This window comes from Acinonyx jubatus, chromosome B3 (assembly GCF_027475565.1).
Source record: "Acinonyx jubatus isolate Ajub_Pintada_27869175 chromosome B3, VMU_Ajub_asm_v1.0, whole genome shotgun sequence".
Taxonomy (NCBI): domain Eukaryota; kingdom Metazoa; phylum Chordata; class Mammalia; order Carnivora; family Felidae; genus Acinonyx; species Acinonyx jubatus.
In genome coordinates, this window is record NC_069386.1 from 44,843,004 (window position 1) to 44,855,813 (window position 12,810).

The window sequence follows — 12,810 nt, forward strand, 5'->3', positions numbered from 1 at the left end:
CTTTAAGCAAACTCTACACCCAACATGGAGCCTGAATCCACAACCGTGAGATCAAGAGTCTCATATTCTACTGACTGAGCCAGCCAGGAGGCCCTGGATGCATTCTCAGAGAGGAAAGACCAAAAGCCAGCTAAACAGTGACAAAGTTAATATCCCGTGTAACAGTAAGGAAAATAAATATGGGTCATGAGCACTGTGTGTCTTTTTCAAGATCGTGGTCCATTACTATGGTAAATGCATCTGCTTGAACATTAAGCACCTCCATGACAAGAAAGATCTCCAGTTCCACAAAGATAGGTCCTTCATTTCAGCAATCCTTGTAGCTCAAAAAACTGAGTAGTGTTGTATCAAGCACTACGTACAGTCACAGGGTAACTGTAGCACCTACCATGCAGTACCAATTTTCTTGAGTCTAGGAAAATCATTTAAAACTGAAACAGATACATTACACAGTGCTCTCTTCCATACCATTAGAAGCAGTACGCCAATGGAAAAGTACAAATGGAGAAGCACATTCTAAGTATGTTTGTAACATGCTTCCAAAATAAAAAAAAAAATTAATAAATAACACAAATTAAAACACAAAGAGCAAATGCATTTCTAAATTCATCCCAACACAAAAATTAAGGTTCATCCATAGATTAGTTTGGCATATCAAATGGAATAAAGGAACACTTTACTGCCTTTTTTATCAATATCTGTAATCATCTAAAGCACAAAATGAATAGTGTTATGGTTTCTTTTTTCCTTTTTCTTTTTTTTTTTTTTTGGTCAAAGTAATTCACAAAAGGGCAATATTACTTCCAGTTATTTATCAAGGAATGACATATTTTCATTCATTTTTTAGTTCAGGGTTTAGATAAAATTACTGAGTGAAGGACCAAAAAAATTACAAAAATATGTTTTATACTACATTGCCCTAATAGCACAAATTTCACTGCTATCAATGAAATCCTGAAATAGATTAGAACAAAAATGAATACATAAATATCAATACTCCTTAATATTTTTCACTACTTTTACTTTTAGTACCATTCCTAATACTTATGTTTTATTCACATCTAAAACTCAAAGAAGCTCATGAACTCTGAATCATAAAACAAACTAAATTTTGTAAAGCACTAAGTAAAACTACTATTTATCTGCAGCATTAACTCTTAACTCCCACTGTACATTTGTAGTGCTTTTCTGTTGGTCCGGGATATATGATCCAGGGAACAATTTTACTTTATTATCTTCCCAGGTGAGTCTAATGCAACCTGGTTTGAAGACCACTAATCTGGTTATGCTCAAATGAGGTCTCAAAAAAAAAAAAGGGTAAAAGAATCCAAGTATCTGCAGCACAAATGTTTAAATATTTACATTTAAAACTTCACATCTGCAAACAGGAAGTAAAATCATACCGATAGCTTTCTCCAACTGTTACAATCTCCACCTCACTGTCAGTTGAGGTAACATTAATTTCTTCATTGGCAGTGACCTGGGGAGTGGAGGAAGCTTCTATCACCACAACATCTTCATCAATACTTCCTGGAAACAAAAAGGAAAAATGTTTTAAACTAACAGACAAAAACTTTTACTTTGAAGGCTATGAAATTCATTATAAAAGTAAAAATCCTACCTGTCAAAAGAAAATTTTTTTAAAGACCAGAGCTAAACATACATAGTGAAAACAGTACTTACTCTCTTAATCTGTGCATCTTCATGTTTATTTCCTTTTATGATTTGTTCTTTACAACTTTTAGTGGTTTCCATATATTTTAATTTTTTTTTAATGTTTATTTATCTTTGAGAGAGGGAGAGACGACAGAGTGTGAGCTGGGGAGGGGCAGAGAGAGAGGGAGACACAGAATCCGAAGCAGGCTCCAGGCTCTGAGCTATCAGCACAGAGCCCAATGCGGGGCTCGAACCCACAAACTGTGAGATCATGACCTGAGGCAAAGTCGGACACTTAACCGACTGAGCCACCCAGGCACCCCAGTGGTTTCCATATTAATTTGTATGATCTTATATAGAAATATTAAACCTGTAATATCTAAAGGTATTAAGATCTTATATAAGATATTCACATTCTATAATAACTCTTTAATATCTAAAACAAAGATAGTGTATTTGCTGTTAATTTTACCCAAGATAGATTTTATTTAGGAGATATGATATTCTTTTAAGAAATACAAAGCAGCTTTTTTTTTTAACTTGAAGAAATTTTTTTCTAATGTTTATTTATTTTTGAGAGAGAGCGCAGGGGAGGGGCAGAAAGAGGGAGACACAAGATCCAAAGCAGACTCCATGCTGTGAGTACAGAGCCTGGTGCAGGGGCTTGAACTCACGAACCATGAAATCATGACCTGAGCTGAAATCAAGAGTTGGCCACTTAACTGACTGAGCCATTAGGCACCCCAGCTCTTTGGTTTTAAATTATGAAATCTGTCGTTTCTTTTGTAGTTCTTTTCTAAATTGCTCTAAGTTTGTAAAGTGCATCCTTATTTAGAGAACAGATACATCTATATTTTGTTCAATGTGTTTCCTTAATTACTGACTTCATCTTGAACTAATTTTTGTTTATGGTATTAGATAAGATTATAAATAGAATCTGGCACTCACTCTCCATGGGTAATTAGCTATCCCCAACCATTTACTGAAAAATTCATTTTCCTCTATTACATTTTGATACCTATCTTAAATCTTCTTACGTGTTTTAGGTTATATTTTAATGCCATCTATTCATCCCCTTTGACAAAGATTCTTATGTCAGGGTAATGCTGTTGTTTTTTTTTTTTTAACAGCTTCTAAGATATGACTTTCATACTTTAAAATTCACATTTTGGGCTGCCTGGGCGGTTCAGTTGGTTGAGCGTCCTATTCTTGATTTCGGCTCAGGTCATGATCCTAGGATTGTGGGATCAAGCCCCGCACTGGGCTCTGCGCTGAGCATGGAGCCTGCTTAAGATTCTCTCTCTCCCTCTGTCCCTCTCCCTGGCTACGTCTCTCTCTCTCTCTCGTTCTCTAAAATAAAATTAAAAAAATAAAATATTTAAAAATATGTGAATAAAAAAAAGGATAAAAATAAAATTCACATTTTGTCTCAAGGAGATACTTGCACACCCAAGCTCACAGCCAAAAGGTGAAAACAACCTAAACGTCCATCAATGGGTGAATGGATGAACAAAATACTGTATATGCATACAATGGAGTATTATTCAGCCTTTAAAAGGAACAAACTATCACATGCTACAACAAGAACAAATCTTCAGGACATTATGCTAAGTGAAATAACCCAGTTACAAAAAAATTTTAAAATACTGTATTAATTCTACTTATGTGTGGAACTAAAGCAGACAAATTAATAAAGTAAAGTGGTGGTCACCAGGGCTTAAGGGAGAGGGGAAAAGGGAGTTAAGGAGTATAGAGTTTCAGACTGCAAGAGGAAAAGTTCTGGAGATTATGTTTCACAACAATGTGGATATACTTACTACTATTTAAATGTACACTTAAAAATGGTTAAGAAGGAGGGGCGCCTGGGTGGCTCAGTCAGTTGAGCATCCAACTCTTGATTTTGGCTCAGGTCATGATCATAGGGTTGTGGGATTGAGCCCCATATTGGGCTCCACACTAAGCATGGAGTCTGCTTAAGATTCTCTTTCCCTCTGCCCCCCTCTCCCCTACTTGCGTGCTCTCTCTCTAAAATTAAAAAAAAAAAAAAGTTTTTAATGGTTAAGATGGTTACACACACACACACACACACACACACACACACACACACACACACACGTCCCGTTCCATTTCTTCCCTTGCTGTATTTTTCATAAATGTGGCACGGTCTTTTTTTTTTTCTTTAATCTTTTTAAAAACTTTCGTCTCTCTTCATTACTATTACCTATCTACATCAAGCTCTGCCAAGAGTTTACATGTCATGTTTTTGAAAAGAATTTCCCCATAAGAAGACTGAGAGCTAAAAATTTCACCCATTTTAAGCGTATACTTCACTGATGTCAGTAAATTTACAGAGCATAACCATCACCTCAATCCAATTTTAGAACATTTCCAATACCCTAAAAAGATCCTGTATGCCCTGTTACAGTCAAATCATCATCCCTCCATGTCCATGATACACTCCCACAACTGACCTGCATTTTGTCATTATGGTTTGGTTTGTATTTTCAAGAGTTCTATCTAAATATGGAATCATACATTACATATACTTTTGTGTCTGGCTTTTTTCATTCAGTGTATTATTTTTATATTTATTCATGTAGTTCTGTGTATCAATAGTTCATTTCCTTTTATGGTTGAGTGGTGTCCTATCATGTGAATATACCACAATTTGTTTATCCATATTTTTGTTGATGGACTCTAGATTTTTCTCACTTTTGGCTATTACAAATAAAGTTGGTATAAACATGAATCTGTTAAGTTTTTGCATATATACTTTCATTTCTCTTGGGTAAATACTTTCAAATGTAATTTCTGGGTACTATGATAAATTTATGTGTAACTTTTTAAGGAACTGACAAATCATTCCCACCAGGAAATCGAGGGCTCCAGTTTCTCTACATTCTCACCAATCATTATTATTGTCTTTTATTATAGCTAGTCTAGTGGATGTACAGTGGTATCTCATTAATTTTCATTTCTGATGTTGAGCATTTTATTCAAGTGCTTATTATTAGTCACTTTAATGAAGTGTTCAGCTCTTTTGTCCATGTTTAACTTGGACCTTGGTCTTATTGTTGAGTTCTAACAGTTCTTTATATATTTGTAATACAAGTCTTTTATAGATACATTATTTGTAAATATTTTCTCCCAGATGGTAGCATGACTTCATTTTTTTCCCAGTATCTTTTGAAGCATAAAAGTCTTTAATTCTCGGGGCGCCTGGGTGGCTCAGTTGGTTAAGCGCTGGACTTCAGCTCAGGTCATGATCTCACAGTTCGTGGGTTCAAGCCCCACATCAGGCTCGGTGCAGACAGCTCAGAGCCTGGAGCCTACTTTAGATTGTGTCTCCTTCTCTCTCTGCCCCTCCCCAACTCATGCTCTGCCTCTGTCTCTCAAAAAAAGGAATTAACGTTGAAAAAAAAATTTTTTTTAAAGTCTTTAATTCTCGGGGTACCTGGGTGGCTCAGTCGGTTAAGCGTCCAACTTTGGCTCAAATCATGATCGCACAGTTCGTGAGTTCGAGCCCCATATCGGGCTCTGTGCTGACAGCTTGGAAGCTGGAACCTGCTTCAGATTCTGCCTCCCCGCCCCTGCCCCACTCACATTATGTGTCTCTCTCAAATATAAATAAACATTAAAACAATTTTTTAAGTCTTTAATTCTGATGAAATCCAAATTAGCAATTTCTTTTATGCATGATGCTTTTGGTGACATATTTAAGAAATCTCTGCCTAACAGAAAGTCACTGAGAATTTCTCCTATATTTCTTCTAGGAGTTGTATAGTTTAGATCTTACATTAATTCTATGTTAATTTTTGTGCTTGACATGACATAAAAGGTCTAATTAATTTATCTCTTTTGCATGTGGACCTACAAACGGCCAAATAACCTTTGTTGAAAAGACTAGAATAATTCTATTTTGATACCTAAGTAGACTCAGGTTTTCTTAATTCTTCAGGATTATAAAATCAAGGCTAAAAGAAAATTCCTGAGATTTGGACTGATTTGGCATTAAATAACACCAATGAAGCCCTGACATCTCTATAATATATTTTTTCATCCAAGAATATATCTTGCCATCTACCAATACCATCTTTTATAAATCTCTAGGAAACTTGTAGGGTTTACTTTATTATAATGCTAACAAATGCTATATAATTTTCTTCACAGAGGTCAAATACACTCCTATTAAGATTATTCTTAGAGGGGTGCCTGGGTGGCTCAGTCGGTTAAGCATCCAATTTCAGCTCAGGTCATGATCTCACAACTCGTGAGTTCGAGCCCCGTGTTGGGTTCTGTGCTGACAGCTCAGAGCCTGGAGCCTCCTTCCGATTCTGTGTCTCCCTCGCTCTCTCTGCCCCTTCCCACCTTGTGCTCTGTCTCTCAAAAATAAACAAACATTAAAGAAAATTTGAAAAAGATTATTCTTAGAGACTTTGTTTCTCTTGTAAATGAGCTCTCTTTATTCTTTTTCTTTAAATTTATTTAATCTTGAGAGAGAGAGAAAGAGCGAGCGCACGCGTGGGCAAACGAGCACGCAGGAGCTGGGGAGGGGCAGAGAGAGAGAGGAGGAGGGAGGGAAAGGGGGAAGGAGAAGGGGAGGGGGAGGGAGAGGGGGGACAGAGAGAAAGGGAGTGAGAAAGAGGAATGGAGGGAGAGGGGAAGGGGTGGAGGGAGGGAAGGAGGGAGGGAGAGAGCGAGAGAAAATCCCAAGCAGGCTCTACACTGTCAGCACAGAACCCCTGAGTCCAGGCTCAAATTCACAAACTATGAGATAGTGACCTGAGTGGAAATCAAGAGTCAGATGCTTAACTGACTCTGACACCCAGGCACCCCAGTTCCCTTTATTGTTCTTTTCTCCTAGTATGTAGGTATACCATTGATACTGTATATTTATTTTTACCCAACTTTTAGCGAACTCTTGCTTATTAACACAAAGACAACAAACGTTCAATTTCTTTCATTGTGGGGTTTATGCAATCTATTCCTTCACCCAAGGTGCCATTCCTTGGAAACGTTGAATTTCACCTCTAATACAGCTGTACATTATCAAACATATGCACTATTTCAAAAACTGGCCAGTATCTAGAAGAGGTACAAGCCCATGACAAAGATCTACAATGTACTCTCTGATACTTCAAAAGGAGAAGAGAGCAGGCACCAGCTCATCAGTCAATGAACGATGATCTGATATGGAGAAAGTTACTTCAGAAGTAGTTTCTAAGTTCCAAAGATTATACACCTAGACATATTGAGGTAGAATGTATTTTTTAATAGCCTATGTCTATCTTACAGGTAAAGAAAAAAAAATAGCACTTGAGTGGCTATTTAAAATAATATCCTATATTCAATTTCCAAATTACTTTTCCAATTCCTCCTTCATAATCAACCACATGACATGGCTTAAGGCAGGAGTACAAAGGGAATTTTATATTTAAAACTAAAAGCATTATATATATTAATAAAACATCATAGATTCTTAATACTTCCCTTATTTTAACCCACCAACTGGACATTACCATTCTATAGGGAAAAAAGCTACACCTGCATATAAGCTTTATTACTGGTTTCTCTCCATGTATTGCACACATGAAACTAACTTAAAAACCTATAAAAAAAAAAAAAACAAAGATTATAAATACCTTATACGCAATTAGGCAAAACCTAACATAAATGTAACATTTTGAAGTTCCAGTGATAAGTGACACAAAGATAGCTTTGCTAATGCATTAAAATTCAATTATATAATTTTTTATGAACACAGATTCTGTAACTAAAGGCTATATAAGTTAACTGATAGTCTTACTCTCTTGCTTAAATATTTTTCTAAAAAGGAACTTTACAAGCATAACTTGAACATAATACATATAACTAAATAATAATCACAATAAGCAAGATTTTGGCATCTATAACCTAGTGTTTTTTTCTAGAATGACAATTATTTGAAACCAAATTTAAAGGAAATAGGAACCTAAAAGTATGAAGTTAGACCTCAATATTGCTTAAAAGAAAACCTGGTCATTTCTTATTGGACCATTTTTATTTTCACACTGACTCTTACATTTAGAAATATTAAAGGACAAGAAACTTGAGTACAGCTAAGACATTAGAGTGGTGAGACTATAGATGATTTTAACTATTTCTTTTAAAATTACTTATGTTGTTTGTACCTTTTAAAACATCATGAGGGGAAGAAAAAACCATCATGAGAAAAATAACACGTAACAGCCTGGAAAGAATGTTGGGTACTGTAATAATGGTTACAAAAATAATGGCTTCACTGACAGAGTTCTTCATTAACTCAGTGACCATTTCTATTCCCTGACAAGAGATCACAGATTGTCTTGGCAACATCTATAAGAAATGTCAGCCAGTATAACCATTGGTTACCCTGGTTCCTCTGTCTTAAGTCTGGCATGACGCTTCCAGGGGTACCTGGAATAATAAGAATAGCTTCCAGGTGGTGCCTGGGTGGCTCAGGCAGTTAAGCATCCTACTCTTGAATTCGGCTCAGGTCATGATCTCGTGGTTTGTGGGTTCGAGCCCCGCACTGGGCTCTGTGCTAACAGTGTGGAGCCTGCTTGGGATTTTCTCTCTCTCTCTCTCTCTCTCTCTCTCTCTCTCTCTCTGCCCCTCCCACATGTGCCTATATTCTCTCTCAATATAAATAAATACATTTTAAAGAAAAAAAGAATAGCTTCCAATTTGTGGGCACATACTTTGTGCCATATACAATATTGTGTATGCCTAGTTCTATCAAGAAACTGAAACTTAGAAAGTTTAAATGACTTGTGAAATAGTAAGCAACACTCGGAATTCAAACCTAATTTCAATTCTAAAACTCATACTTTTTTTTTTAATGTTTATTTATTGATTTATTAAGAGAGAAGGAGCACAAGCAAGGGAAGGGCAGAGAGAGGGAGACACAGAATCCCAAGGAAACTCCAGGCTCTGCTATTAGCTTGAACCTACAAATTGCGAAAGCATGACTTGAGCCAAAGTCAGATGCTTAACTGACTGAGCCACCCAGGTGTCCCTAAAACTCATACTCTGTATATAAACTACATTACAGTGCTGTAAGTACTCAACATGTTGGTGCTAGTTACTATTAAAAGCATCTTCCTGTTACTAGCTGCTTTTGCTACTGCTGCTGTCTTTTGCAGTAACAAACTTACAGAAGTTGTTGCTCTAACTTTGACTCCTCTTTGGGATTTTTCTGTTGGTTATCTAGCCAACAGAAATGAAAACATACATATCCACAAAGATATCTAGCTAACAGAAATGATAACATACATATCCAGGAAGATTTGTATCCAAAAGTTCACAATAGCATTACTCACAATAGCCAAATACCAGAAACAATTCAATGTCAATCATCTGACAAATGGGTAAACAAAATGTGGTACACCCATCTAATGGAATAATACAAAAAAAACCTAAATAGTAAATAGACAGTAATCACTGATAGCTGCTACAACATGGATGAACCACAAAAACATTACACTTAGGGAAAAAAGCCAGACACAAAAGATCACATATTATATTTTATTTATAGGAAATGTCCAGAAAAGGCAAGTCTTAGAGACAGCAACAGATTAGGTTGTGTAGGTCTGAAGGGTGGACAGGGATTAACTGCAAACGAGCAGGCGGGATCTTTTGGAATTAATGGAAATGTTGTAAAATCACACAGTGGTGATGGTTGCACAACACTAAATTTACTGAAAATCATTGAATCACATACCTAAAATGGATGAATTTTATGGTAGGTAAATTATACCTCAATAAAGCTGTTTTGTTTTTGTTTTTTCAGTTTTATTTTGAGAGAGAGTGAGCACGTGAGCATGAGAGTGGGGCAAGGGCAGAAAGAGAGGGAGAGAGACAATCCCCAACAGGCTCCACACTGTTAGTGCAGAGCCCAGTGCAGGGCTCAAACCCACAAACCATGAGATCATGACGTGAGCCAAAATCAAGAGTCAGACGCTTAACTGACTGAGCTACCCAGGTGTCCCAATAAAGCTGTTTTCCTAAAAAAATAAATTTTTTTTTTTAATTTAAAAAAAAAAAAAATTTTTTTTTTTTAACGTTTATTTAGTTTTGAGACAGAGAGAGACAGAGCATGAACAGGGGAGGGGCAGAGAGAGAGGGAGACACAGAATCTGAAACAGGCTCCAGGCTCTGAGCTGTCAGCACAGAGCCTGACGCGGGGCTCGAACCCACGGACCGTGAGATCATGACCTGAGGTGAAGTCGGACGCTTAACCAACCAAGCCACCCAGGTGCCCCAAAAAAATAAAATTTAAAAAAGGCTATAAAGTATTCCCTGCCAGATACAGAACTAGACTTCAACAAATGAAAAGAAATGCCATAATCTTGAAAAGGAATATACAAAATACTAAATATGTCAGTTCACTCTAATTTAGCCAACAAATAAAATCCCAATAACAATACCTTTATATGTCTCCCCACTACCACTATCCTCAGATAAACATTCTGATTCATTTGGGGGGGCGGCCCCTGGGTGGTCTAGCCGGTTGAGTGTCCTACTTCGGCTCAGGTCATGATCTCATGGTTTTTGAGTTCGAGCCCTGTGTCAGGCTCTGGGCTGACAGCCTGAAGCCTGGAGCCTGAAGCCTGCTTTGGATTCTGTCTCCTTCTCTCTCTGTCCCTCCCCCACTCGTACTCTCTCTCCCCCAAAATAAGTACACATTACAAAAAAAAAAATTTTAATTAAAAATTAAAAAAAGGTAAGTTCACTTGGAAGAATAAACAGGCAAAGAATACCAAGAAAACCTAAGTGTCTATAATTAAAACACTGTGCTTCAAGTATATGGAGACCAATGGAACATAAAGAAAACTCCATAAATAGGTCCAAATGTCTATGGAAATATAACATATAACAAAGATGGTATCTAAGTCAACAGGAGAAAGAAACCTTTTAGTGATTTGGGACAACTGGACAGCCACATTAAAAAAAAAACAAAAACAGATCTATTCTTCATACTGTACCTGAGGATAAACATCAAATAGATCTGTGCTTTAAATGTAAAATAAAAAGTAAACAGAGAGGGGAAGAGCAGGGGGAAAAATGGGTTATTTCTCTCATTGACTTGGAGTGGGAAAAACTTTCCTAATTATGATTCAAAACCCAGAAATAGTAAAGATAAAGGTCAATAAATTTGACTGACCAAAAAAAAAAATCTGGTATGGTAAAAAAGCACTAACAAAGTCAAAGGACTAATGACCAATTCAGGGGAAATGTGTGATTATATAGTTTCTGTATCCCATTATAAAATATATAAAGCACTAAAAATGAGCGGAAGAATGAAGACCAATATCCTGATAGAAAAACAGGCAAAAGATACGAACAGATTGCTCACAAAAAAATAAAATTACCTTTAAAGATATGAAAAGATATGCAACATTACTTATTTAAAAAATTAAAAATATACTGCCATACTATTTCTTACCTATCACATGGACACAAAAATCTAAAATCTGACAATAAGTTCTGATAGAAAGGCTTTGGACAAACAGGCACTCTCAAATACTGATGGTGGGCATCAAAAACACAGAAAGAAATTTAGCTATTATTTTAAAAATAATACATGCATTTATCTTTGGCCCAACAATCCCCTCCTAGAATTCTATTCCAAAGATACAATGGCAAAAAATATTAAATAACATATACCAAAAGTTATTCATTGCAGTGCTGTTTATAACAGCAAAAGACTGTAAACTATTCATCAACAAATTAGCTGAACATCGTTAGGCATAACTATACAATGGAATACTATAAAGCTGTAAAAAAAAATAAACGAAAAGCAATGAATAAAGGAACGAAATATAGACTTAATTCCTCTATAATCTCTCTATATTGTTACAATTTTACATATTGTTAACTAAAAAATCAACAAACATATTTTTGGTAAGAGGAGAGAGAATAATACACATATTTTATTTATATTATTGAACAGGAAAAAAGATGGAATAACAAAATTAAAAAGTAATGAAAACGCTTATCTGTGACAAAGAGAAAGATAGGAAGAGAGGGCAGAGGTGGGAAACTAGAGCTCAGTGAATACAATCCTGTTTAAAAGGTTTGACTTTAGGGCGCCTGGTAGCTCAGTAGTTAAGCATCCAACTCCTGATTTCAGTTCAGGTTGTGATCTCACAGTTTCATGAATTCAAGCCCCACATCAGGCTTGAGATTCTCTCTCTCTCTCTCTGCCCCTTCCACACTCACACTGTCTTTCTCAAAATAAGTAAATTTTTTTTTAATTACAAAAAATTTTGACTTTGTAACTAGGTAAATATTTTACATAATTAAAAAGCAAAATTAAAGCTTTTAACAAATACCTTAAAGAAAGAAAAACTCTGAAACGAATGAACCTAAATGCATATTAAATCAATGGCATAACCAAAGAAGACTGACCAACAGCAAAAAGGAACCCAAAAAAATCTTTATTAGCATTGCTGTTAGTAATAACTGTAATATTGTAAATTGTAAATATTTTCATTTTTATTCATTTATGAATGTTCATTTATGTGTATTTATAGTATGTACAGGATAAAGCCAAAAAGTGATTGTTATTAAGAATCACAGTTTTCAATGTAAGAGTAAAGAGATCCAAATATAAAACAGAAGTTTACATAAAAATCCCTAATCCTAAACTTTCAATGGAAATAGTCATATAAAAATTAATGATTTATCTCTTTCTAAAATCTTTATATTCCTAACTTTGTCCATTAAAAACGCTGAAAAGTGGGACCCCTGGGTAGTTCAGTTGGTTGGTCGTCTGGCTGTTGGTTTCGGGTCAGGTCATGATTTCGCAGTTTGTGGGTTTAAGCTCCATGCTCGGCTCTCCGCTAGCAGTGCAGAGCCTGCTTGGGATTCTCTCTCCCTCCCTCTCTGCACCTACCCTCCTCACTAGCGCTCTCTCAAAGTAAATAAACATTAAAAGAAAAATGCTGAAATGCAATAATAACTCAGTAGAACAACAAACACCTTAATTCCCAGTCTATAGCCTCTAACTATAACTCAGCAATGAAAGGAAATGAGGAGTAGTTTTTAAAAAATGGTTGTTTCCAGGTTTGAGGCAGGAAATGTAAACTATGGATCTGGACCATCCTGTTTTATCAGAGACCATCTTGTCAA

General features: G+C 35.9%; 1 protein-coding gene across 12 annotated transcripts in view; it reads right to left on the reverse strand.

The window, feature by feature from the left end:
- The window catches only part of RNF111 (ring finger protein 111), a 126,333-nt gene that overhangs the window by 36,082 nt on the left and 77,441 nt on the right, over positions 1-12,810 (reverse strand). For all 12 annotated transcript variants that reach the window (XM_053223959.1, XM_053223956.1, XM_015070894.3 and 9 more), the window contains one exon: positions 1,404-1,530. In XM_053223959.1, the coding sequence (XP_053079934.1) occupies positions 1,404-1,530 (127 nt within the window). The remainder of the gene's footprint in view (positions 1-1,403; positions 1,531-12,810) is intronic.